The following is a 25,971-nucleotide window of genomic DNA, read 5'->3' as shown; positions in this document are numbered from 1 at the left end:
CTGCTATCTTGCAAGCCTGCATTTCGGATTAAACTACCGTCCTTGTACTGTTAGCCAGTAACTGTCAAATACTGGCAAAAGACGTGATGTGGTCTACTTAATTTATTGCCTCACAACGATACAATCTGGATCTTCGTCATCACTCTTAGCCAGTTCCCATTGACTCCTTGTCCTGCGAATGTTTCGTTGCGTCCTCCGTCCACTGTACCGCACGCCTGTCGTATTCCCAGCATTTAGGACTTTAGAAGGTCTACCTGGCCCTTGCTGGGCTGAGATGCCAATTTGGCCACCAGTTTGTGTGATGGTTTCTCGAGTAGCTTTATGCACTCTCCTAGCAAGAGTTGGCTTATTGAGACTTCCTGGCGGTCGACCTCGTCGCCCACTTGGTTGATTATCAGATCGGCTACTTGATGTAATAGCTAGGCTTTCTGGGATAACCTGCGCTGTATTCTTTGGCCTTCCACGTAGTGCAGTGGCAACTTTCGGGTCAAGAATTCGTCGGTATGGATCTTGAGATGCCGATTCCCGTAGTCGCCAGCGTGGGTGGACCTCCCATTTAGTGAAACGTGTGTCAGAATCTAGCTTTGCGTAGACTTTATGATAGCATGGGATTCCCAGCTCAATAGAGACCGTACAGTCGTCGTCGCAAAGTCCAATAGAGTCGGGGAAGGGATTCTTCCCCGTCGGCAGAAATTTGCGAGCAATACAGTATTGCTTGTTGATTAACCCAAGTCCTTTCGATGACATGGTTGTTCGTAGTTCACCAAGATAGTTTCCCATCGAACCTAGGTATTGTGGAGCAGTCAGGACATCATCCTGTCCACAGGCATCCTTAAAGGCACGTTCTTGGTCATGTATCATATCCTGCATTGCCTCGACGAGTCGGTAGAGGTGGCTCATGCCATTTAATAGATAGCTTTTGATATTATTGTTGCTTGCTTCTGTGCCGGACGTAACTCGGATTCCGAAGTTACGATAACGACGGATAAAGCAACGTGCCCATTGAGCACTAACAGGCATATAAGTCGAGTAGAGGTATTGTAAGATCGCTCGTTGGTCGTCGAACTCTTTACAAAGATCTCTCCATGCCTGCTCAAACGCTTCCTCAGTCTCGGCATAGAGAACCTTTTTCCACATTAAAACAACGCCTTGGTAAGTATGAGGAATCTTATCACTACTCGACCGATCTTCGATCAGATGCTTATCTGTAGTGCTCAACCCGCCATCCGCCTGTGAGGGAATGTCTTCACTGTCACTAGCGCTAGGGCTAGTAGTACTGTCCTCACGTTGGCCCGTCCACCTAGTCTTCGATTTAAGCAAAACGTTTGAAAGGATATGATGAATACAAAGCTGTTGCTGTGCATTTGGAAACTGATCATTAACGGCAGCTTTCATAGCCTTGTCGAAGTCTGTGATGATGACATCTGGTTCCCTGAGTGAGTGTTTTGTAATGAGCTTGCGAACACTCTCTGCAAGGAATTGGAACCCCTCCCTCCTCTCGTTATCTATTAAGCCAAATGCAGCATTGAACACAGTTCCAAGACAGGTTTGGCCAGTAGCCTGGAATAAAGGAAGCTTGAAGCGATTAGTGTTATATGTGTTATCAAAGCTAATAACCTCGGGGAAGCGCTTCCACATCTGTAGACAGTACGGAAAGGTCCAGACAAGACCAAGCAGTCTATCTGGATCATCATCGGCCCATTTCGCGATGTATGGGATCTTCTTCTCATCAAAGAGTTTGATCAATGCCGCAGTAGGTGTATAGCCATTTAGCTTCTCTCGGTTAATGAACGAACGGGCATTATAGATATCCTTCCGCAGGAGTGTTGTATCGGGGAATTGCTCCTCAACCATAGCAGCTACATCACTGGCTCGAATACCCGCGCGACGGCTTGCTGACTCGATGGTTGCTTTAACTGGTGTAGTAAGGCGGCGGTGGGAAACATGCGCAGATGGCGTAATACTCCGTTCATGGTTATGCTGGTGATGTTTCGGGTCTCTATGTTGTCGAAGAAGCCACTTGCCTTCCTCTAGGGCTTCAGCAATTATCATCCATTTGCAATCACACTTCCGAGACCTTCGGGTTCGAAGACCAGAACCCCCCGAGGCCCGAGATTGTCCAAACCGGTCGCATTGAATGGAGTACCTAATCAACCGTCCCTTATAGGAATATTTATTCCGCCGAATAATACCAAATCCGTTCTCCTTTGCAAATGCGTTGGTTGTTTTAAAAAGAACTTCGGCCGAGGGCGCTGGGTCGCCAGGGATTATTGGGTTCGGAATTGGCTCCGGGGCGGGAGATAGAGACTGTCGCATAGGCGAGGAACTAATATTTTCGGGCGTCGGTGATATTCGAGGAGGTTGTGTGGGTGACCTACGAGGTGGAGAGTACGGTGGAGGAGAGTCATATGCTTCGAAACTTAATGGTGACCATCCCCATCTCTCTCGCCAAGCTTGTACACGTTCGTATGATCGAGCAAGGTCTACAGTTAGCCTTCGACCTTCGCCGGTAACCTCTCGTACTATGCGCATTGCGGACTCGAACTCGGCTCTTGTCCTTGTTGGGAGATGCTGGGCGGATGGGGGTGATTCGGGAGGTTCAGAGGCGAATGGATCAAATTCTGGGCCTGGTATAAGCGCTCTGACTCGCTGGCTCCATCTTTTTCCACGGAAGAAGTCATTTTGAAGATATATCTCATAGTCAGATCGAAGGCCCCATGCAGGCTCATGGCGGCCCTGTGAACCATGGGGGTGTGGGAGACTTGAAAGTGTTTGCGGGAAAGAGGCGAACAGGTTATCGAGTGCATTTTCGTCCCCGAGGCCGTAGAACTGACCGATACTCGTAGCAGAGCTACTCGCGGATTGTGGTCGGTCTTCAACTGTGGAAGGACTAGATCTGCGTCGCCGACTGGATTTGTGTCGCTTTCCTCTTTGTGATTGATCACTGGGACTAGGGCTCCGCGACCTGCGAGGAGGTGTGCGAGGCAAAGACATTGACGTCTTGAGAAGAGAACAAGATTGTAGTGAAAGAATTGGTCGCTATCTCTACAGCATAGGGTGCCGTATTATGGTTTATTAAAAGCTACGAAAATGAAGAAAGCAAGCTCGAGGGGGTCGCCCCGACTGCGCGACCACTGGGTTGCTGCGTAGTAGCTTAGCCGAAATGAAGTAATTTACACAGAAGCAAGGTTAAAATGGCCCAGGTACTTGCGGCTGAGGTGGCAGAATCCAGCGTCGTTAACAGAGACAATGCGACCAATCAGAAGTGGTAAAAGTCATGCCCGTGTAAGAGTCATGCCCGTGTAGCCAAAGTGTCATGCCCGTGTAGCAATTCCCAAAATGAATTAGACACGCTCATCCACAACAATCAGACCACTATCTGCTTTTTTTGACTATGCCTTCAGGGTCGGACCATACTTGGTTTGAAGTGGCGGAATGCGTCATGATGTAGATCATACAATGGTTAAACGTCAAGTGACCGACATGTATTACGCATCTCGGAGCTCGGCTGCCCTTTAGTACTTATGCGTCAATATGCCAGCTGAATTTGTCCAAGGAGCTCATATTTGTTCAGCCTGCTCTGCAACAGCGTAAAAAAGCCCAGATCTCTCCGTGAGGACCAGGCGAAACAAATCAGCCGGGACTCCAAATCAGTCGCGTCGAAATGGCTTCGCCAATGCCGATGAAGCACATCGAGAGAAAAGATCTCTATACCAATCTCGAAGCGCGTATCCAATATCTGCATTCCTTTTTGACTTCTCAAGCAGTACGTCGCCCCTCGACCGCCGGGAGCGAGCTCGTTAAAGGCGAAGAGAACTCCATTCCATTGACGCTCCGCAACAGATGACATAGAAGCGCTCATTTCGGGCGCCAAGTACATTAAAGCGCTCGTCCCTGCCGTCGTCAACATTGTATATCGAAAGCTCTTACAGTACGACATTACTGCAAGAGCCTTTACTGGCAAGAATACAACGCAGGGCGGCGAAGTCGGAGAAATGCTTCACGAAGATAGTCCCCAAATCATGCATCGAAAGATGTTTTTGAGAGCACACCTTAACAAGCTGTGCTCGGACCCCAGCAAGGTGGAATTCTGGGAGTACTTGGACGAAGTTGGGTAAGTTGTCCCAAGAGGTGGCCATTGGTGTCGGCCAGTGACCTTGTGCAGAGTACGTTTTCGTGGCTAACGTTAGAATTGCCAGCATGACGCACGTTGGACTCGGGAGAAGGCACCCCTTGCACATCGAATATGTTCACCTCGGCGCATGTCTAGGCTTTATCCAGGACGTCTTGACGGAAGCAATCTTATCGCACCCGCGACTGCACATGTACCGCATGATCGCGCTGGTCAAGGCTCTGAATAAGGTCATCTGGATTCAAAACGACTTCATGGCTAGGTGGCACGTAAGAGAGGCCGATGGATTCGGCTTGTTGGAGAGTGACGTGTCCATTGAGAAGGAGGGGTATCTTCATGGGAGGCAGATTTTGGATGACAAGCTCATGGCTGATGCCAACACAAGGCTGCCAGCAACTCCCAACGTAGGTGAGTCCGGGAAAAGCCAATGTCCATTCTCGAAAAGCCTTCCCGGTCCATCGCCTTTAAGGAATAGTTTTGAGGCAGAAACCTGCGACGCTAGCTTGCGCATGCCAGAACTACCCCAAAGTTGAGTTAGATAAGAGTAGATAGTCTGTGTCGAGGAATGAGGCACAAGAGCGACTCCACAGGATCAAGACGGTATCTGTTCCTATGCAACAGTTTTCGTTATAAATACCTCTAGTCCCTCAATAATGCAGTGACCGTGGTACGAACTATTCCAGCAGCGCCAAGTCACCGCTGAAAACTCCGAACAAGCTCTCAATCTCTGCGGCCACAATTTTCAATTCATCTGCAACTTGTCCAGTAACAAGCACATAAGCATAGAGCAAAGCATAGTCGTCCTCAACAACAACGGCACTGGCCTCGTTCTCGGTGTGACACAATCTAATGCCACAGGCACTACCCGATCGAGTCCGGTCTAGGTTCGCTCTCAAAGCTGCCATGTTCTCTTCTCTGAATCGAGATATTTTGCTCAGAAGACGGTCACGGTTTGCAAGTATATTCGGTATCGCATCTGTCAATGCATACTCTAGCGTCATCGAGCTAGCCACGACCTGAAAGATATGGCAGACCCGATCGCATAGAACAGCGCGCTCTTCGGCCGTGGCTCGGAGCAAAGCCTTTTCGCCCGGCGTTAACCTCGCCCTCGGCTGGGTCACCAGGCTCATGGCAAAAAAGCTATCCAGGATCCTGTTCGCACTCTGCAAGATCCGTCCATTAGCCTGGAATGGAAATGGACCACGTAGTTCGAATTCAGACGCGGCTGACTGGCGAAGACCTTCGAGGCGGTCAGCATATCGTTGCAGGGCAGCCTGCTCACCAGATTTAAGATAGCTTTGGGAGCAGTCAGAACGCAACAGAATCGCCAGCGGGCCCCGTCTCCATATCAAGCCCATCTGAAGGAGCAGAACCGATATGCCTTCCTTGAATTTCTTTCGAGCAGATATAGGCCAAATCACTCGACACACAATCAAACCCCAAAGAATGCCGGTTGTCACTGAAATCGCTCTATGCTTCACAATTTCCATAATGAGAGGGTGCACCCCGCCCTCGTCGTCATCCGCATCGTCCACTTTCTGACTGAGGCTATATGCGTAAAGGGTCGAGACATTGTAAGCCAGGATCGTCATTCTTCCCAGGGGGGCTTGGCCGCGTGCCACGATGAGATAAAAGTTGAAAAAGCTTATGGCCCATCCCAGAATAGCTAGCACGACGGCGTTCCCTTGGCTCAGGTTCCAATTGATGATGGAAAAGGCCGCACCGAGAAAGGTGCCAACGAATCGGGACCAGCCTGTCGTGTTGGAAGCCCCGACAGTCATGGAACAAACAATCATAAACGACAGCAGGCCCCATTCCCCACGGTAATGATTATATGTAGGCCGTGTGGCGTCCAAAAAGGCAAACATTGCCCATAACGATGCTCCAATTCCTACCTTGATACCAAATAAAACTAAAATTTCTGTCAGCTTCAAAAATGTGGCAATTTCCCAGGGCAAAGACTTACTATCGTCCCGGGCCACTCCCCTCAGAATTTTCAGCAAAGTTCGTGATATTCCAGCGAGCCATTTATTCTTATCGGGAGCTGCCTGCCAACTGTACGTATCCCTCCGCTGCAGCATCGTCTTGGTTATTCCCCGGGGTGCGTACGGTTTCTTGATCGGCTGAATGAGGCTCTCCGAGGCGGACACTTGGAAGGGGGGAGCAGACATGCTGTAGCCACGATACGCTTCAGCCCTCCACCACAATAGCCACATCCAGCTTCGCTTAGAATGATGCTTGACATATCTCAAATCCTCAATCATGTCCATATATTTTTGTATTTCCTCGCCAAAAGATTGAAGGCTGAAGCTGAAATGTCCACAGGCTGCTGCCATTTCCTCCAAGGCGATGTTATTGGAGCTGCGGTAAGAATCTGAATTCTGTGCAACTAGGTCGTAGACGCATTGCAAAGCGTCAGCCCTAGATTCTGTAAATGTAGCCAATGAGGCCGTCAAAGCCGAGCGAAAGCTTTCATTAATGTGTATTTCGTGCTCGGGTGGACCGCCGAATACGGGCTCCCGGAGAACAAGCGAAAGGGTCTCGGTCAGAACTTGCATTGACGGTCGAATCATGTTTGCAAATATCTCAAAAAGATCAGAGGCGAAATGCGAGGGATCGGTCGCGATGCTGTTGAGCAAGGTTTGTTGTGTTTTCGCAGCACTCCTCAAGCCTCCAAGAGATTGCGCCAGCGTCTCGATGGCCTGCACTATTGATCGTTCCACGACGCAGACTTTCTCGCGACCAAGACAGTAGTGTTCAAATTTCGCTTCTCTCAAATTCGTGACAAGTGTGACGTGCACTTGTTTGTACACAGACGAGGCTCTGGATATGTCGCTCGGGTGGTCATGCCACGCATCACCTCGGAGAAAACTCGAGTTGACGGGGGTCAGCACATGGCCAAGTGCCATTGAAGCCTTCGTCATTGACGTCCGTAGCTGGGTTCTTGCCGACACGGGCCAGATTAACAGGTTGACGGCGGCAGTGCTTGTGATGCCCATGGCAAGCATTTTGAGAACCTGTGCTATCTTTTGATTGGAAAAGACGTTGTAGACAACGGCATTCTCCTTGGTGACGACAGAAATGATGGCTATTGAAGCCAATGTGCTGCCAACATTAACAAGAGGGTTGTTCATTCGTTGTTTCACCCAGCCCATGAAGCCAAAGCCGCCTCCTATGAAGACAACGATGACCAAAGCATGTGCAACTGTTACCAGGCCCATCCTGGCTCCCACTATGACTGAGACCACCATGGAAAGGATGGAGATGACTTCAGCGTACGCAACGGCAATGATGGCGACGAGAATGGCCTCAATCATGGAGCCAGCAGATCTTGCAGCATGGAAATACACCGTGATGGTGGCCACGACATGTTTGCCATCAGGCCTGCCCAAGAAGTCGGACAGCGGCCCAACGAAGGTAGACAAGCTGGCGAGCGTGTAGGCAAAGGTGCATTTCAACACACCGCGGCCTTGGGGCGAGTCGAGCCATTCCACGGAGCGCATTAAATGGGCTGAAACAGCATTTCCGACTTGGCTGTAGTGCTTGAGTGTACGTGTTGGCTGGGGAGAGTGCGGCAATGGGGCTGTGTTGGCCGGCGTGTCCGAAGCTTCCATGGTGGGCAATAATGAATGTTGCGCCATTTTCGAAACTGTTGGACGATATTACTGCAAGCGTTGTAGAATCATGCTGCGATACGCGAATGTCAGTCTGTGCCAGCGAAGAGGCCATACGGTCCGTCGACGTCTTTTCGGTTGCTCGTCTGTGGTTCCGGTTGATGTGCGTGAGGTGGTGAAGTCTGCGTTCACCAGGTTGCGAGAAAGCACGAGGGACGACGTCTGGAGGCGCACAGCACAGAGAGGTGCTGCAATATGTCTGACGGTCCCAGATGCAGACGAGACGACGGAACTCTGATGCATAGATGATGTTGAATGTGACTGAATGCGCACGGCCGATGTGCCATTGACCCGTGGAGCCATGTCCAGGCTGGAGCTGTTCGCGCCTGATGACAGATTCACAATGAACCAGCGACGATCAACTGATCGACTCGATGTCGCCCGTCCTTGTTCCTGGCCCCACTAACTAATCATCGGACCCCAGTCGATTGTCCTCAGGCCCCCACCAACTCCAACCCTAGGTCCATCAATACCCACTGATTATTGCCGACAAGCCGTGACGCCTCCACGACAAGGAACCCAACTCTCCCCACCGGAACAATTCTTCGAAGCCCTCGACGGAATGAGTCACTGCCGTACAACAGGCCAGCGGTGGCCTGCAATGGAGGCTGGCTACTCGGTAGTGACCAAGCAACCTTGAACAAACGGGTCCAAACATTGAGCAGTCACCACAGAGTTAGGGCCATGACAAAAATTGCGCGCATTCAATTGTAAACTAACGTTAATAACAATTTCTCAAAGTCTACCACGTCCGGTAGGGGGAGAAACCTCAATGGCTCATCGACGACTTCGGCTCGACGCTTTCTCCATCTCGACGGTGGGCAGAAATGAGATGCAACTCGTCAGCTTCGACATAGTTGACTGTAAAAGACTTCTGGTACCATATACCATTGGCATCCTCGCCGGCAACCTTGCCACCCATTCCATATTGGGAGCCGCTGCCGCCTCGCCCAGAGTTTGCCTCGTTGTGGGTGTTGTCGTCGCTTCTTCTGTCTGCGTAGTATTGCTGAGTTGTTTCCCTGAGCCGGGGGAACAATCGAACTAACAGCATTCGAAATGACGGCATGCAGACGCATATCATGCTAACGTTGATCTCGGTGTCAGACCAGATGCCAACGTCGAAGAAATCCCAGGTTGGGTTTTCGGTGCTATAGGAGAAGGTGATGAGAGACCTCAACCGCAGAATGCTGACTATCGTTACACTATCAACGTGTGCACACCGGTTAGCAAGAGAGACGGCCACGCGGCACTGGGTTCGAGGTCTTGGAAACGCACAATGCGCCGACGGAAAACATGGCAGCCACTCCGGCCTTCTTTTTCCATCCCAGCCTGACAGTTCGCAGCTGCCACAGAGGGATACCAAGCATCCACAAGTCCAACGAAATGCTGATGATGGCATTTGACCAGGTTATCGCATTGATATTCAGGCACCGGCCTTGGTGCTGGCCATCCCACATGACCCAGAAGTGGCTGATGGGCTTGCACTGGAAGATGGCCACCAGAACAAAAGCCAGGCCGAAAACAATGTCAAAAACAATAGTGCCCCAAAGTAGGCGTCGAACGTCTCTGCTTGGGAAGATTCTCATGTAGAAGAAGAGCAGTGCGAGCTTTGCGAGCGACACCTCGGCAAGGTAGACTATTTCATCAATGTAAAAGTACAGGCTAAAGTTGGTGATTTGTTCTGGCGTCAGAGTCCAAATATCTCGGCCAATACCGTTGACCGTCAAGAAATGGGCATTGATGACGGTGCTTGGGATCCCAGTCACAAGAGTGAGCAGAGTGAACCAATCGTCGAGGCCCAGCTCAAGGCGCGCATAGAGTTTGAATGCAAATCGTTGCAAAATGAACAAGGCGGCTATGATGACGAGAGTATTGCTGACAACTTGGTACGTCTCTGCCTTGTCTCTTATCGGTCGGCTACACGCTGTCTGTGTCGTGTTCAGGGTGACTACAAGTCTCGTGGGTTAACAGAGGAATCATGGCCACGTCCCGGGTTAGAAACGAAGCCACATACCCAAACCCTCTCTGATGGTGCAGTTCTTTTTGACGCAGCTTGTCATGGCGTCATTAATCATGCTGCTTTCGCAAATGCACGTCTGGTCTGTCAAGCTGCAAGGCGATTGAGACACAGCTGCGAACAGGCAGTGAACCTAGGTCAACAAGGCGCGTGAGTGTCATAATTCATGATTTAATCCGCCTGAACTGTGTGCAACTGGTTCTGGTCATTCTACACTCACTGCGCATTCTGGCATTTCACCTATGGCGGCCAGGAACCCATCCGTATCAACGCAACAAGCGAGTTGAAGAAAGGCCAGTCCGGCCAAGAACCATGCGATGGCCACCATTCTTCGTCTTAAAAGCCTGCCCCTTGACTCTTTCAAGACCAAAACCGTGATGGTTTCGAAAAGTGCAATGCGCGAAGAAGACGGGCTTGGTTCGCGGCGGCAGAGGGAGCGAAAGCAGCGTCTATAATAACCACATTGTCACACAGCGACGTCGACACTGGGAGACACGACGGTGATTATTTACGATGCAAGAAAAAGCAAGCCTGGTTAGAATGTATACGAGGGGTTTTCCCGACTCGCTCCAGGGAGAACTCGCAACAGACAGCACCAGAGTCACATCACACGGTTGACGTGAATAGTATTCATACGTGCAAAGAAGAAAGGAAGCAAGGGTCCCCGGTGAGTCGGGCCCCGAGTCTCATTCAGCTGCACAGTGACTCGAGGGTGTGGCGAGCCTAGGTAGGTCGTCGACTCGTCGTTGCGTGCGTTATGTCAAGCATCTAGGCTGCAATTTTTATCTGTCACCCGGAACTTTCTGCGAACCAAACGTCGAAGAGACAAACTAAACACCCGAACGGGAACGTCCTCCGAGCTGTGTGGACCATTGTTTTTATGGAACCAGGGGCGGCTTTTTAACAGCCGCTCTTGAAGCTAAAGCAAGGGACCGGATGGATGCAACCGTCCATGCATGTCCTCGACCCTCGTGGCTGTGCTGCAAAGGCGGGTGCAGGCTCGATGTACGTCTATGCTGAACGTACGCCTTTGTCCAGCGAACAGAGATAGCGACGTCTTTGGTGATTTATGTCGACATGTTGGCCGGCCCAATAGAGCCCCAAGACAAGGGTCGATTTACTTGTCCACGGTGTCATCGAGTTGGCCGATGCTGCATCGCCTTTTTACGCGTGGAGAACCTTGGACACGGCAAGATGACGGACCAGACCAGCCACAAGTTGGGATTAGTTAGAACTACCTAGGTAGTTCTTAGTTTGACACTTCGCCCTGGCGTCAGTGTTGACAAGTATCGCCGGCAAAACTGCTCCCTTGCCAGATTAGTATACAACCAACGGTCTGCCGCTTAGCGATTGGCTTCAAAGCTGGCTGCAACGCGTCTTAATGTCGGTGGGGGTCAGCACTTTGAATCGGATCCTCAAAGCCGGCCTTTCTTACTGCCGCTTCGATGATTGCTCGAAGGCGCTCGGCGTCACGCGTACCGGCATCTAGTGTTGAAGCATTGTGCGGAGAACAGGAGCTCGCGAGAATCATCAAACCTGCTATTCGGCATTGATGGCAAATACGAATGTGCTTCACGTCAACGCTGGACCAGGGAACAAATCCGCCCAAGGATCCGCGGGCGGCGAATCCACGCGCAGGCCGGCGTAATGCCCGTTCTTGGCAGAAGGAACATAAATGACAGAGTTACCGTTGTATTTATTAGGCCTTTGTAAGCTAACTCCGTTGCCCGCAACGCAAGGGTTCAGTGGTGGCTTTCGTCAACTTCCAAACTGACCGCCGACACCAGCACATCCGCGTCCCGACCCGAGGCACCGAGTCACGTCAAAAAGGACAATATGCGACGAAATGAGCTGAGGTATCCGCTCATCCGGTCGCCCCGCCCAGTCGGTGTTGAGTGTTGCCTCGGGCGTGTTTGGAGTCGCCATCGGCGCCACCGGATTGATTGATGGGACGACGAGAGAAATTTTCATCGTCGACACGCAGCTACCGGGGTTGTTGGTTGCTGGCATGGGCAGAGAGTGAATGCCTCGGGAAGTCTGGCTCTCACGACGGGCACGCTTCAAATCGGACGACACCAACGACTACTCCGTCGGGACTTTAGCATTGGACTGCCGGCATGTTGCACAAACAATGGCTACGGAGTAGATGTTTTCAAAATACTCGGTTCGCATGCGAGTTCCAAATGACGCTGCAACACCAAGAACAGTGGAGATGCCACCAGACCAGACTCTGTCATGGTCCATGGACATGACGGATTAGCCTCGGTAGAAGTCGATCAATATCTGTGGATTCGCCGGCAAGCCAGGGCCAAAGGTTTGGTTTGCAACGAGTCTGAACCCCGCATTCTTTGCGTAGCCCGTTGTATGCTGGGTGATACCAAAACGGATGGATCGACGTTGATATCTGCCTTTTCCCGGACTCTGACCCGGCGACCGAGCATCCACACATCGACACATCGCCATCACCGTCCTCCTCGTGCATGCCCAGAAAGAGCAGCCAACCATGGCAGGCGGACCATCTTTGGCTTCTTCGGGAGCAATTCTAATCGTTGCAATCCTAGCAGCCTTCTTTTACGCTGCAGAGCTGCCTCGAGCCAAGGTCGTCCTCGGCTTTGGACGAAGGCAAAACCGCACCGTCATCACGAACCCCAACGACTTCCATGCCATTCCCGACACCGTCCACTGCGAGGACCTTCACTACCACGAGCCCAGCAACCTCCTGTTCACTGCCTGTGAAGACACCGAGGACACTCGCTATGCCTGGTTTCCCCCTCTGGCGCACTTGGATGACCCCAACGTCGGCCTCAAAGCACAGGGCAGCATCAAGATCATTGACCACGGTGTCCGTATAAACTTGTCCTGACCCTTCAAAGCAAGCTTGTCTTGGCCATGTTGACACAAAGATATTGACGCCCTCGTCGCGCAGACAATGAAGGCCAAGAAGCTCAAGTTCACCAACTTCAACGGCCCCTTTGTTACTCACGGCATTGACGTCATTGACGACCCCGACAAGCCCGAGGGCAAGGCCGTCTACATATTCGCTGTCAACCACCTCCCGAACCCAGCGTACATGGACAACAGCGATGCGAACGAACCTAAGGCACGCTCCATCATCGAAGTCTTCTACCATGACATTGGCGACGATACCGTCGAGCACATTCGCTCCGTGTGGCACCCGCTCATTACGACGCCCAACGACATTGTCGCCATGTCGCCGACTTCCTTTTTCGTCACAAACGACCATTTCTACAGGGACGGCGTCATGCGCGACATAGAAAACGCCTTCTTCGGCGCGAAGTGGTCCAATACAGTCTACGTCGAGTTCGCCGAGCTCGCCGACGGCTCGTTCCGCGACAGCGATCGTCAAGTCAAGGCTTCGGTCGCGCTTCGTGGTTTGCACAACAACAATGGCCTTGGTCACGGTCCAACGCCGTCCGAGATTTTCGTCACCAGCGCCGCCAGCGGCAGGGTTCACATTGGCGACATCGTCTCCCAAGAGAATGGCGACGCGTCCCCGCGCATCACCATCAAGCAGTCTGTAGACTTCGATTCATTGGTGGATAACCCGAGCTGGTTCCGCGATCCCTATGCGAACTCGACCTACGATGCGAGCCGTCTTGTTGTACCTGGTCTGACACGAGCTGTTGACCTGCCCAAGAGCCAGCGTGGTCCTAGGGGAGCAGACGGCGTCATGGTATGGACGGCGACTCCCTCCCGTCGTGATAAGACTGTCGGCGTTGGCAACAAGGAGACGTGGATGAAGCAGCTTGTCTTTGAGGACGATTCGACCCGAATCCGAACCGCAAGCGCTGCTGTTTTAGTTGCCATTGATCCGGCCCAAGAGAATGGTCAGCGCAAGGCCTGGTTATTCGTGACTGGATTTCTTTCAACCAGCGTGGGAGCAGTCAAGATTGCCTTGTGAAGGACGAAGCGCGCCCTGCACCACCTATGCGGCCATGAGGGGACAGCACCCGCGTAGCCGCTCAGGTTGGGGTTTTCCAAAGCAAAACATGTATGTCGAGGGAATTTGGCGTTGGCGAATACGACTTTGACTGCTCATGAACGGAAAGAAGGAAAGAAAAGGAAAAAAGTAGGCGCGGCCGGTGGTGGGTCATTGATGTCGGGGAGCCAAGCCATCGGGGACGTGACATGATATGTCGGGGCTATTTTATAGCCATGCCCATGAGTCATGAACTCGATCGACGTCTTCCTGCTGCTGCCTGTGCTCGGTATATAAACAAGACTGTTCAGTGTCTGTCAAGCTGACGATATGTAAGCGTCTGTGCCACCGTGTAGTGTACCCCGACTGCTGCCCTGGCGTGTGCTCCGACAACACGCCTCGTGGCCGGCATAGACCGGACACAGCGTACCTCTGTCGCACGCCGCGTTGCCTGTTGCCGTCTCCGAGTTGTGTGGTGGCAATGGCATCCAACTACCATGCAATTGCGCGCCCACGTGCGTGGCTCATGGCCGCCTGCTCGCCAACGGGGACAGTTGCGTCGCTGATGAGCCAGCCAATGGGCAAACGAGGTTTGGTTTTTTCCCATTGTTGTTTGTCTGTCAACGTAGCGACGCCAAGCCCGCTGTGGGAATTTTGCTCACATGCCGAAAGCAGCATAGCGCGGCTTGAGCCCCGTGATTCTCTCGGTGCCACCTTTTCGGCCGTAGTCGGCTGTTCAGTTCATGTGGCGGGTGTCTGTGATTCAATTGGCCGAACCGGCTGACCACTGCCGAAAATTGACAGGAGCTCAAATCGTCTCCAAACGAGATCAGCCATGGACACTGGCGTGTCCTTTTTTTGTTTCTTTGTTTCTTTTTTTTTCCTTTTTTCGTCTTCTTCACCATGAGCAAATAGACTGCGAAGCGAATCCTTGGCCATGGATCTTCATGCACGACATCGAAAGAGGATGGATGCTGGGTTGTTGTATTGGGGCAAGTCCGTGCCCGCATGAAACACCATGCTTGGTGGGAATTCTACACCGTCTTGGCTGCGGCACCGGGATTTAAACTAAACTCTATTGGCTTCGACTGTTCATCTGAGCGTGTTCCATGGGCCGACGACGCGGGGCCGTGGGCACGGGGAGTGAATTCCCAACTTGTCCAACATGGCCATGGGCTGTCTTGGTCACCGCCCGCTCCCTATGCTAGGTTTCTTGTTGTATAAATGCTCCGCTCCTCGTGCTTGAGATTGTACTCTCCCAAGCCATGGCTGGCCAAGTCGCCATTCTCGCACCATCGTCCTCGTTGGTTGAACATGCCCGGGCTACGGTTCGCCGGCCTTGCGCCTGTCTTGGTCTTGTGTAGCTTGCTTGCTGGAAGTGCCAATGCCGGCAGCCTGGCGGATATCGACCATGTCGTCCTCTTCATGCAAGGTAACCGGATTGTTCATGATTCCTCGCGTGCTCGTGCGCGGTCCACTGAGTTGACTCGGGGAAACAAATTCCTTAGAAAACCGCGCATTCGATCACTATTTCGGGACCATGGCTGGTGTCCGCGGTTTTGCTGACGCCAATCTTCAGACGAACAACGGTGTCCCTGTCTGGAAGCAGCGCACTACAAAGCAGCAGACCACCAAGACGGATTTCGTGACGCCGTGGTACCTCAACTACCTCGGCGGCACCTGGCCTGAAGCTACTCAGTGCATGACGGCCGGCAGCAATGGCTGGTTCGAAAACCACGCCGCCTGGAACTTTGGCTCCAATGACCACTGGGCAATGAACAATACTCCCTGGAGCATCGGGTTCTACAAGAAGCAAGACCTCCCTACTCAGTGGGCACTGGCTGAGAACTGGATCGTCGGTGACATGTACCAGGTAAATATCTCTGCTTCGACTCGTTGCCTGCCGCGGCGGCCTTGAGGATTAATCATCAAGTAGGAGTCCGTCATCGCCTCCACAAGTCCAAATCGTGTCAGTTGGATCTCGGGCTCCATCAATGTCCCTGGCTCGCCGCAGAAGCCTGACCAGGGCGGCAACCCCTACATTGACAACAACGAGACTCCTGGATGCGAGAGAGGAGGTATCAACTGCTTTCCACTCAAGTGGAAGACTGCTGCCGAATACTACCAGGAAGCGGGCGTGTCTTGGAATGTGTTTCAGGACGCGGACAACTTTGACGACAACCCATACGCCTGGTTTGATCAGTTCCGCAGAGCCCCCCGCGGCTCTGCTCTGTACGATCACGGCATCAAGGGCTCCTCTCTGGCCTCGTTCTACGACCAGGCCGCCAACGGCACCCTGCCCGAAGTGTCGTACATCGTCGGCCCCATGCAACTGTCGGAGCATCCTCCCTACTCGCCGCACGACGGCGCCTGGCTGCAAGACGAAATCACGCGCGCCGTGCTCCACTCGCCGAAATACAACAAGACTGCTCTGATCGTCTCGTACGACGAGACGGGCGGCTGGTTCGACCATGTCGATCCATACCATTCGCCAAGGGGAACCCCCGGGGAGTGGCTGGATGATCCGCAGGGCAAGGTCGGACACACCTTTGCCGGCCCCGGCTTCAGACTCCCATTCTACATCGTCTCTCCGTGGACCCGAAACGGCGGCGTCTACACGGAGCACTCGGATCACAGCTCGCAAATCATGTTTGTGGAGAAGTGGCAGGCTGCCAAGGGCAAAAACGTCCAAACCAGCCAGATGGTTCCCTGGCGCCGCGACAACATGGCCGATCTCGTCAATGCCTTCGACTTTGCCCACCCAGACTACAGCATCCCCCGCCTGCCCGCCGCTCCCAAACCACACGTCAACTCCAAGGGGCAGTACGACGGATCGTCCTACTGCCAGTCCAGGTTCCCAAGCCCTCGGCCGCCGGTGCCGTACACGGGGGACGGCGTCATCGCCGATCTCGCCACCGTGGTCGAGCACGGCTTCAAGGCTGTCCGCGGGAGCCTCACCGAGGGCCGCTACCTGGTTCTCGAGACGGATGGGCAGTCTTTGACCGACGCCGGTGGAGAGACGAGCAAGGACGCGACAGTCACGAAAAGCACCCCCGACCACGAGGACATTGCGCACAGGTGGATCGTCCATGCCGTGCGAATCGGGGGCGATGTTTTCACCTTGCAGAGTGCGAAAACCAGGCGGTACCTCTGCAAGGGTGGGAGCCTCTGCGCCGACGTAGAGAACGCCGAGGCCTTTGCGGTGCAATTCACTGCCAGCAAGGGACATGGCTGGAAGCAGTGTGACGGGGGACGGTATCTCTCCGCAGAAGGGGGAAAATTGGATTTTACTGGCGATCCTAGGTACTGGAAGGTTTTCAGCGTCAGCTACTAGTTTCTGAGTCTCGGCAAAAAGGCGCCGCTGGGAGCCGGGGTTTATATTTTGGAATGCGGACATTTTGGCTACACAAGTATCCGGCATGCCTGTTCTTCGAACAGATTGCCGGCGTGTATGCGATTTCATCCTTGCAGCACCAATGCCGACCGTCTTGTCACGGAGCCTAAACACTAGAGCCAGACGGCGAATGTAGATTATGGGAACCATTTCAGATGAGGTCCTGGCACCGATGACTGACTACCCGATCAACCTGGATCCCGCCGATCTTTCCGGGGGGTTTGGATGCGCAGGAATGGAGCAGCGCGTTTCTCAAAACAGAGCATGGTGCCAGTTCCGTTTTGCAGGGCAGAAAGCCAAGTTGTTCATGTGAGAAGCTGCTGGGAAAACGGTCGACATGGACAGGGGCGCAGAAACGGCATCGCGTGCGACTTCCGTGCTTTACATCTACGCCCTCCGAGTGGTATAGGCTCGCGAGTTGGCTGATAACGGCGCGCCGTGAATCACCGGTGCGTTCGTTCCCCAGACATGCGGCGAGAGGACCTAGGACTTGGACGCTGTTATGATGAGCGGCCAGCTCTCGATTCTGCGGCCGACCGGGGCTGGATGTACTAATTGCGAGTTTGCGAATCTCATGGCGCAAGATAAGAGGTGTCAACTGGGTCGACGACCCGAGACGCGGGACACCAGTTGAAACAATGCCGGGGACAAGACGTAATGCGTACTCACTTGTGAAACACGTAGCGCTGTGCTCCCGGAACGGTATATTCGCACTTGTCCATGACGCCAGCCGCATTCATTGGTCTAGACTGTAGAGTGAGATTAGGGACCTTTGACCATACGATATCATGCGAACCGAGTTCCATTATTCCAAGACGTGCCATCACCAACGTGACCCAGCCGGCGCTTGTTACAAAATGCGTCCGTGATAGCTATAGCGCCCCGATTCGCGTATCCTTTCCAACATCCCGCTCTTATGTATGCATGGGATGTCGCATTCCCTGCGAAAGTCCAAATATGCTCTGAATGGCTTCCATCCAAGTCAGGTCTGGGCGTTGCGAGGCCCAGCCTCCTTCACTGCCTTGTGCCTCCGCTCTCCAGCCTCTCCAGCAGCCTTGTCCGTGGCGGCGCCGTGCGTAGAATCTTCTGAATTCGCTATTTGCTTCGTGTCAGGGCTGAAATGGGCCAGGAAAAGTTCGACATACAACAGACACCGATTAGTTGGACGTCATCTTCGCTCACGTCGCGGTCCTTGATGCGGGCGTCTTCGGCCGTGCCATCCGGCGACATGTTTCTCCTCTGTGCTGCGGCAGAAAACATACTGACGCCCAGTCCTTCTTTGCAATGAGAAATTCGTCAAAGATTACGAAGCTCAAGGTTGAGTAGCAGAACAGCCAGGTACGGGAAGCTGCCGGGAGATGCACGGTGGCCGGCGGTTTCTGACGATCTGGCCACGTCACGACTCACACGTCACTTTGGCGTTGGAACAACGCTGGTAACATGACGTGGTGGCATCGAGGCCTGCTTTGGATATAACTTTGTCGGCACTCAAGTTCTCTTGCACTGCAGTTCTTGCCCTTGTGCCTAGGCTCTCGTGGAAATCAGATCAGGGCGAGTGATAGGATGGGGTGGCGTATGATTCAAATGGAAGACGGCGATGGCAGCTACATTGGGAAACAGCACTTTATCATCCAAGTCTCGAAACATGCCATTGAGCTGGCGAAATGACCTCGGCTGTGACCGGTTGTGCTGGAGAGCAATACCATCAGGCGATTTTCAGGATAGTGATTCCTTTCGGCCGAGCTCCATCCTAAATGTTGATGGCTTGATCTACTTCTGGGTCTGGATAATCTGTCAACAGACCACGCAGACGCCGAAATCATGCGACAGGTAGCACGCTGTGAAGCGACGATGGGTTGATCTCGGCTGACAATGGTCCTGCTGGAGGATCTGGAGACGCTGCTTTGATATTACTTGAAACTATATGAGACAGGCAGCACTTGGAAAGCCGAATGTTCCAAAGATGGACGTCCTCGTCATGTTATATGCGTATTAATGGTCCGATATCGACGCCAAGGTGCCGGTCCAATATCCGTCCTCGTAAAGATGGTTCAACTACGGGATGGCGTTCAAATTGTGTAATACCTGGACGCCGGAAGCATCTCGAGGAGGCGGGACTGAAGTTGCCGGCACGATTACCATTCACCCAGACTGTCTCTTCGTGTCGTCCGCTTACGAGTTCCGCGCAGTATTTTACTTCTATATGTGGTTATTCAACTTGGCGTGTCGCGGCTTCCTGGCCGCTTGCCTGATCAAGTGCGACGCAAAAGTTCTGACGTCACACACGAATCATCAAAGCAATGCTCTACTGCCTCTGGGAGGGCGCAGAGATATTGGACTGAACCGGAGTGATCATTGCTTACTTTTGCACCCGCAACGTAGCATATGCTAATCAGCTTCGGCATCATTCGATTCTTGTCATCTCCCACCATGCCTCGGCCCTCAAAAAGACCGAGGCAGTCCACTTCCGCTGGCCGAGCATCTTCGACTGCAATACGAGAAAGGGATCCAAGTCTCTCGAATGAGGACGAGAGCTCAGACCAGAGTAAGCCGATATCGGGCAGCGTCCTCGAAGCAGACTTGGATCCCGTCCTGCTGGATGACGACGTAATGCCAGAAACCGGAAAGGCTTCAGCCGTCAGAAAGTTGACGAGCGAGCCAAACTCGCGAGCTGACGGCGGCTACAACTCCCTCAAGTCATTCCACGGCCAGTACTACTCCGGGATGGCGGTCGGCGGATCTCACACTTGGAACTACGACGGCGGCGTGTGGCAAGAAGTCAAAGCCGAACCGGACTTGTGGAAGGTCAACTACGAGACCAAGAAACGAAGAGCCAAAAAGGCTCCTGAGAGGAGCGGCGCGCCCGTAGGCACAGAGTACCATTGGCTAATTGTTGCACACCAGGTGAGTTCCAGGAGATCAAGGCCAGAAAAGAGCTAAAGTGAATCATGTCTGTGCAGCATGTCCGGAAACTCGACGCGAACACCTACGAAACGCACCTTGAGGGATCGAAATACAAGCTAGCACATAAAAGCGCAACGTCCGACTCGTGGTCCATTCCCACCGTCAAGGGACAACGAGATCGCGAGTTGGAGCTGTTGGAGGACGCCAAGCGACGCGTTCGAGGGTTGCCACCGGTATCAGGCAGTGAGAAGGTCAAGACAAAGACTGTTGAGGAAGGGCAGCAGAAGCTTGATGACATGTTCTCAAAGGCTAGCTTCAGCCGGGGCGGGAAACGGAAAAGAGGCTGATTTTGGAACCGGGACGCACCCAGACTATTGCTAGCGTGGTCAATTTGGACGAGTCCTGGTCCATGGTTCCTGGACGTTTCTGTGTCCTGAAGTCTCCGTAAAATTGATTGAAACTTAAGCCGCGACGCGAAATCATGACGTCAAGTTGGTTGCGTCACTTCAAACATTCATCAAACATCATCAAACATCATCAAACATCATCAAACATCATTAAACATCATTAAACATCATCAAAAATCATCAAACATCATCAAACCCATCGAGTCAACCACGTACTTTTGCCCGCGAGCTTGGGCTGGTCTCTTGATGTTTTATCATCACATCCAACGCCCTATTTCTGTGCTTCTGTCTCTCTTCCGTCACGCGGTTTGTCGTGCTCCCACATGTATGCCGCCATGACTATCTTGCAGCACATCCACGCCATAGTCGATTATTTTCTATCGTTTGTGAAGCTGGTGAGTTGCAATAGAATACGACTCCCGTAGTCGCATCACTTTGACCACCTGCGTAGGAGCAAAACGCGGAGATTGGATGGCCATCACTCAATCGCAAGGTAATAATTGGAAGCTTTTCATTCGTCGTACCAGACCCCCCTAACTTGAACTGCAGACCGGACAATTCGAGCGCGAGCAGCAGACACTATGGAAGAAGCTCAAACTGATAGTTCTATTCAACCCCTTGATGGAATGGATTGACCGCACACATCTGATGCGTTTGTACATGCACGAGGAGTCCCTCGCAGAAGGTCTGTATCAAAAGCATGCCCTCATTGCTGTATGAATAGCGGCTGATGGAAAAGTGCAGGGCAAAGAGAGAGAAGGAGCTCGTCCAGGAGGCGCGTCAAGGCCTTTGTTGACGCATACGGCATCAACATGCACGAGTTTGAGCCCACAGACATCAGTCTCTATCCTACTTTCGAGGACTTCTTCACCCGTGCCCACAAACCCGGGTCACGTCCGATCTGCGATGCCGACGACCCTTCCCGCGCCGTCGTGGTAGCCGACTCGAGAGTCGTCGTCTACGACTCAGTCAGCGAGGCAAAGGCTCTATGGATCAAAGGCAAGAACTTCAGCCTCAACAACTTGGTCGTGAACAATGAAGTGGGCGACAAGTTCAAGCATGCTGCCATCGCGAGCTTTAGACTTTCACCACAAGACTACCACCGATACCACTCGCCCGTTGAGGGCACGATACAAAGGTACCAGAGCCTACCGGGCGACTACTACCAGGTCGACCCTGTGGCCTTGCAAAGTCACGTGGACATATTGACGCGGAATCGACGGGATTTTGTCGTCATAGATACGAAGGAGTTTGGGGAGGTGCTGTTTGTTGCCATCGGCGCCACAGAGGTCGGAAGCGTGCAGTAGGTTTCGAGGTGCGCAGATTAGACGGCAAGACCGTGGCTGACGAGTTTAGAATTCACGAGAAATACCAGAGAGTCGGGGAGCGCGTCGAGAAAGGGGACGAACTGGGCCTCTTTCAGTTTGGAGGCTCATCCATCATTGTTGCCTTCCAGCACGGCCGTATCCGGTTTGACGACGATCTGCTGGCGCTGAGTGAGCGGAAAATCCAGGTCTCTGTGGAGGTTGGCATGAGCCTGGGATGTGCTGCGTGAGGATGTGATGTGTCGTTTCAGCTGCTTCCAGGACCAATTTGACCTGAGCATGTAAACGGGCGCCAGCACTTCTGCCGGTGTTGTTGCTGAGAAGAGGCTTCCGTCACTATTTGGAGAGAGAAACGTGGAACAGATCCACCGAGCTGATTGGGCATTTTTATCTCCTAGAACTCAGCCATCCTGTGACACCATCCCGCATCTATTGTCAACTTGGTTGTCTTCCCAAGCACCCAGCTAACATTGCTTTGGCCTTTATGGGTCCTTGCCATGTCGGACACGAGGTGGGGTTTCGTTGGCAGTTGATAAGGTTTCTGGCTCGAAGGGGCCACGAAAGTATGACACTTGCCCAAATAGCCTGTTGTGCTAGGTATAACCGACTTGGCTTGTCGTTTCTCGGAAAAGGGGTAGTCGTGAGCCGTAACACTGATATCACGGATGCTTAAAACGGCAAAATGATGTACGCCTGTATCCCAGTAGCGCAGGTGCAATGCAAGAGCTACAGATTGCAATGCGTGAAATGGGTTCCAGTCTGGATTTACAATACATCGTCATCGTGGACCTGACAAGCACCGGCGCGACGATCAGTCACTCTCTGGGCGCAGTTCTGCGGATACAGCTCCTACGACCCTCGTTGGCTCAGGCAATTGCAACAAAGGTTCAACAGGCAGATGATCTTCATTAGGTGGGGTTGCAAGGGTTTTCTTCCTGTTCCTAAAGCTGGAGTCGCAGCGTGACATGGCGGAATCCTCAAGGCGCCACGGTGCCGAGATGCAGCAAGAGATGCTTGGGTACGCGCAACCTTCAATATTGTCAAAATCTAGGCCTCAACTTCTGCGGACTAGCTCTTCGAGGGCATGAAGGAGTAGCCCCTTCATAGAAATGCTCAAGACAAGAGTAGTGTTGAACATGTTGCGGATTGATTAAGTACTTGTCAAACTATATATCGTGTGAAGTGAATTTCCTCAAGCCGACAGCGGCAAAAGAGCAACATGCCTCTGCTGATCGAACCCATAACAAACTGTGCCATCCAAGTTTCTGGACGAATACTGACTTGGGCATGGGGAAATCAGCCCGCCCTAAAATTCAGCGCTTTGAGGTTGAGCCTTTCTCCAGGGACGCCACCGAGTTCAACACAGCCAACAGGGTCAATACAGCAGCACGGATGCTCGACAGCCACTTGGCCCGGGTTTTATCAGTTGCCCATCCGGGGGCATCGTAGGACCGTGAGGCAGGGATATGAGATACGTCGTGCATGAAGTTTCAGAGAGACAAAGAAAGATATACCATAAAGCAAACCGTGTAGGACATGACCTAGGCAGTCCTATAGGTAGGCTGCTGCTGCGCAGCTCGGCTGTTGACGGTCGGGTCGAGCTTGTTCATCATGTCGGTGCGATGAGGACCGGCCGTGTTCGGGGCGGGTTTAGGCGCAAGAGGTCGAGCTCCGTCGCCGGCATAGCCAGAGTCGACCGTCGGATCCAGAGCATTTGCAGCTCGTGTTGAGTGCGGTCCATACGTGCCCTGCGGAGCGTTGTTTGGCGGTTGGCCGGAAACCCCAGGAGCCACGGAACCTTGCTGGACGGCATCTCCAGTCTTGGTGCTGTCTACCCGCGGATCAAGGACGTTGGCCAGATGGGAGATGTGTCGAGGCTCGTGAATGTTCGGTGCAGCGGCCCCTCTCTGCGCTGATGGATTCATCCCTGGGCCCAGGACCCGAGCACCTCCAGATTGGCTATCGACGGTAGGATCCAACTTGTTGATAACGTCGTGACGATGTGGCCCTGCCGTGGTTGGCGCCGGGCCTGGCTGGTTTGCGCCCTGAGCTCCCGCCATTGTTGGTGGTCCAGTCATTTTTGACGTTGGTGAGCCTCCAAGTCGCTGACCAGTCAATGAGAGACGTGCGTTTAGATGAGGGTATAGAAAAGCACTATCAAGCGCTGCGATAGGCACTGGGTAGGTTATTCCCATGGATTCGTACTGGGGTAGTAGGCTGGTACAGAAGCCCGTCCAATGGGCAGGAGTCAATAGTGCCAACCACCACGAGCAACACCGGCTTGTTTTATAACTTCTGTTTCAGTCATTTGGTGCCCTTTGTTGCCATGTGTGGTCAGCCTAGGCCGTGGTGGAAATCGTGTTGTCATAATGACACGCGACTTCTGGAGCTTACAAGTGGCCGCCATTGCTGTCTCTCGGGCATCAGCGACGTCATCGGCACTGGAAATTGCGATCAACATTCCAGAAAATGATAGAGCCGTGGTGGGCGCCATCTGTCGGGCAATTTTGGTCGTTATAAACGGCCGACTGTGTGGCGCGCCATACATCCGTTGCGTACCCATGACGTTTCCCATGCATCAAGTCGCCACGGAATCTGCCCACCTTACAGCTCAGCATGATATCATCCGGCAGTTTTGGGTTTTTCCTTTTTGTTTTTTTTTCTTGGGTTCATCTTCTGACGTCAGACCAGTGTACCCTTGGAAAGGTTGCCGTCCGTGGTATCCCGCTCAGATCGGTGGAATATAAAGAGGACCACAGTTGACGGCAAGGTGCGTTGAAACCAGACCAAAGATAAATCCTAAGCCATTCACTCGATTCATCATCTTGAATACAGCTCACAAGTCCCAACTGTCAATTAACCATGGATTCCGCAAAGGAAGCCGTTCGCAAAGTTGCCCACCCAACTACGTCTAGTGATGATAAAGGCGGCACTCAGGACAAGCCCGGTCTCGAACGAGACTTGGAACCAAAGCCGACCAAGGTCCACCTTCAGGGCGCAGAAGGGCAAGCTCTTTACACCGCGTGTGGGAAGCTCAAAGGCAAGAAAGCCGTCATCACCGGTGGAGACTCTGGAATTGGTCGATCTGTGGCGGTTCTCTTCGCCATGGAAGGGGCCAAAGTGGCAGTCGTCTATCTTCCTGCCGAGGAGGAGGATGCACAGCACACAAAGGCTCAGGTCGAAAAGAACGGAGGAGAGATTCTTCTCATCGCCAGCGACCTGAGCCACTCGGTTAACTGCAAAGACGTGGCCGAGAGGATCAAATCTACATTCGGGACGGTCGACATCCTCGTCAATAATGCTGCTACTCGGAACGAAAGAGGCAGTATTTCTGACATCTCCGAGTACGTTTGTACACAAGCCACGTGAGCCCATTTCACATGTACTAACTTGCAACAGAGAACAATGGGCTTCGACTTTTCGCGTCAATATTGATTCCTACTTCTATCTTACCAAGTTCATTTTACCTTGCATGGCCAAAGGTGGCTCTATTATCAATAGCGCCTCGGTGGACTCGTACATCGGCGTCCCTAGCAGACTCGACTATGCTACGACCAAGGGCGCTATTATTGCCTTTACGCGCTCATTGTCTAATGATCTCATCAAGAAGGGCATCCGTGTCAATGCCGTTGCCGCCGGGCCGGTTTGGACACCGTTGGTTGCTTCAGGGGTCGATAAACCTGGACAGAAAGGACACGGGCTGGGGAATTGGACGCCAATGGATCGAATTGGACAACCGGTCGAGGTTGCCACCAGCTACGTCTTTCTCGCGGGCAATGACAGCCAGTTCATGAGTGGGCAGACGCTGCATCCCAACGGAGGCATTGTAGTTAATGGCTAAATGTTTGGGAATATGTTCCGTACTCTATCCTATTGAGTCACAATATGGAATACTACATGCACTTTTGATTGACGTGTCAATGAGCAAAACGCCATGCATATTTGGCAGTCACGCCTCGACTGACACTCGACGCGGCCCTACTAGCTCATAGTTCGGGAGTACTATATAGTCTCGTATTGTAAGAAACCCGGCTTTTGCTGCCGTTTGATCATGTAATACTACTAGACCTAGGGCATATGTGAAGCACGCCCGGGTGCATCTGCTATGCCCGAGTCTGAACGCCCTTATTTTCACGGCCACGCAGTTGCAAAAGACTGGAGAAAACAAGCCGCTATAC

General features: G+C 52.7%; 11 protein-coding genes across 11 annotated transcripts; 6 read left to right on the top strand and 5 right to left on the bottom strand.

The window, feature by feature from the left end:
- Positions 1 to 102: 102 nt before the first annotated feature.
- MAM_08026 (uncharacterized protein) lies at positions 103 to 2,994 on the bottom strand (the record flags this gene model as incomplete). Its single annotated transcript, XM_040826824.1, has 1 exon — positions 103 to 2,994. One exon carries the CDS (start codon positions 2,992 to 2,994, stop codon positions 103 to 105), a length of 2,892 nt encoding a protein of 963 aa, XP_040675162.1.
- Positions 2,995 to 3,664: 670 nt separating this feature from the next.
- Positions 3,665 to 4,665, top strand: MAM_08025 (uncharacterized protein; the record flags this gene model as incomplete). The annotated part of the gene is made up of 4 exons (XM_040826823.1): positions 3,665 to 3,766; positions 3,933 to 4,114; positions 4,191 to 4,540; positions 4,649 to 4,665. 4 exons carry the CDS (start codon positions 3,665 to 3,667, stop codon positions 4,663 to 4,665), a joined length of 651 nt encoding a protein of 216 aa, XP_040675161.1.
- A 141-nt stretch (positions 4,666 to 4,806) lies between these two features.
- On the bottom strand, positions 4,807 to 7,746 carry MAM_08024 (60S ribosomal protein L19; the record flags this gene model as incomplete). The annotated part of the gene is made up of 2 exons (XM_040826822.1): positions 4,807 to 6,044; positions 6,099 to 7,746. The coding sequence occupies 2 exons, from the start codon at positions 7,744 to 7,746 to the stop codon at positions 4,807 to 4,809; spliced, it is 2,886 nt and encodes a 961-aa protein (XP_040675160.1).
- An 829-nt stretch (positions 7,747 to 8,575) lies between these two features.
- Positions 8,576 to 9,866, bottom strand: MAM_08023 (uncharacterized protein; the record flags this gene model as incomplete). Its single annotated transcript, XM_040826821.1, has 3 exons — positions 8,576 to 9,008; positions 9,082 to 9,754; positions 9,821 to 9,866. 3 exons carry the CDS (start codon positions 9,864 to 9,866, stop codon positions 8,576 to 8,578), a joined length of 1,152 nt encoding a protein of 383 aa, XP_040675159.1.
- A 2,460-nt stretch (positions 9,867 to 12,326) lies between these two features.
- Positions 12,327 to 13,745, top strand: MAM_08022 (serum paraoxonase/arylesterase family protein; the record flags this gene model as incomplete). The annotated part of the gene is made up of 2 exons (XM_040826820.1): positions 12,327 to 12,665; positions 12,750 to 13,745. The coding sequence occupies 2 exons, from the start codon at positions 12,327 to 12,329 to the stop codon at positions 13,743 to 13,745; spliced, it is 1,335 nt and encodes a 444-aa protein (XP_040675158.1).
- Positions 13,746 to 15,077: 1,332 nt separating this feature from the next.
- Positions 15,078 to 17,097, top strand: MAM_08021 (extracellular phospholipase C; the record flags this gene model as incomplete). Its single annotated transcript, XM_040826819.1, has 3 exons — positions 15,078 to 15,195; positions 15,272 to 15,636; positions 15,700 to 17,097. 3 exons carry the CDS (start codon positions 15,078 to 15,080, stop codon positions 17,095 to 17,097), a joined length of 1,881 nt encoding a protein of 626 aa, XP_040675157.1.
- A 1,042-nt stretch (positions 17,098 to 18,139) lies between these two features.
- MAM_08020 (uncharacterized protein) lies at positions 18,140 to 18,387 on the bottom strand (the record flags this gene model as incomplete). Its single annotated transcript, XM_040826818.1, has 2 exons — positions 18,140 to 18,252; positions 18,303 to 18,387. 2 exons carry the CDS (start codon positions 18,385 to 18,387, stop codon positions 18,140 to 18,142), a joined length of 198 nt encoding a protein of 65 aa, XP_040675156.1.
- Positions 18,388 to 19,587: 1,200 nt separating this feature from the next.
- MAM_08019 (uncharacterized protein) lies at positions 19,588 to 20,408 on the top strand (the record flags this gene model as incomplete). Its single annotated transcript, XM_040826817.1, has 2 exons — positions 19,588 to 20,061; positions 20,118 to 20,408. 2 exons carry the CDS (start codon positions 19,588 to 19,590, stop codon positions 20,406 to 20,408), a joined length of 765 nt encoding a protein of 254 aa, XP_040675155.1.
- A 395-nt stretch (positions 20,409 to 20,803) lies between these two features.
- Positions 20,804 to 22,023, top strand: MAM_08018 (Phosphatidylserine decarboxylase; the record flags this gene model as incomplete). The annotated part of the gene is made up of 5 exons (XM_040826816.1): positions 20,804 to 20,863; positions 20,920 to 20,961; positions 21,018 to 21,153; positions 21,213 to 21,771; positions 21,825 to 22,023. 5 exons carry the CDS (start codon positions 20,804 to 20,806, stop codon positions 22,021 to 22,023), a joined length of 996 nt encoding a protein of 331 aa, XP_040675154.1.
- Positions 22,024 to 23,334: 1,311 nt separating this feature from the next.
- Positions 23,335 to 23,853, bottom strand: MAM_08017 (uncharacterized protein; the record flags this gene model as incomplete). The annotated part of the gene is made up of 1 exon (XM_040826815.1): positions 23,335 to 23,853. One exon carries the CDS (start codon positions 23,851 to 23,853, stop codon positions 23,335 to 23,337), a length of 519 nt encoding a protein of 172 aa, XP_040675153.1.
- Positions 23,854 to 24,655: 802 nt separating this feature from the next.
- On the top strand, positions 24,656 to 25,634 carry MAM_08016 (NAD(P)-binding domain protein; the record flags this gene model as incomplete). The annotated part of the gene is made up of 2 exons (XM_040826814.1): positions 24,656 to 25,137; positions 25,193 to 25,634. The coding sequence occupies 2 exons, from the start codon at positions 24,656 to 24,658 to the stop codon at positions 25,632 to 25,634; spliced, it is 924 nt and encodes a 307-aa protein (XP_040675152.1).
- Between the last annotated feature and the right edge of the window lie 337 nt (positions 25,635 to 25,971).

The sequence above is a fragment of the Metarhizium album genome, assembly GCF_000804445.1.
Source record: "Metarhizium album ARSEF 1941 chromosome Unknown scaffold_41, whole genome shotgun sequence".
Taxonomy (NCBI): Eukaryota; Fungi; Ascomycota; class Sordariomycetes; order Hypocreales; family Clavicipitaceae; genus Metarhizium; species Metarhizium album.
This window is presented reverse-complemented; position numbering and strand designations above follow the sequence as displayed.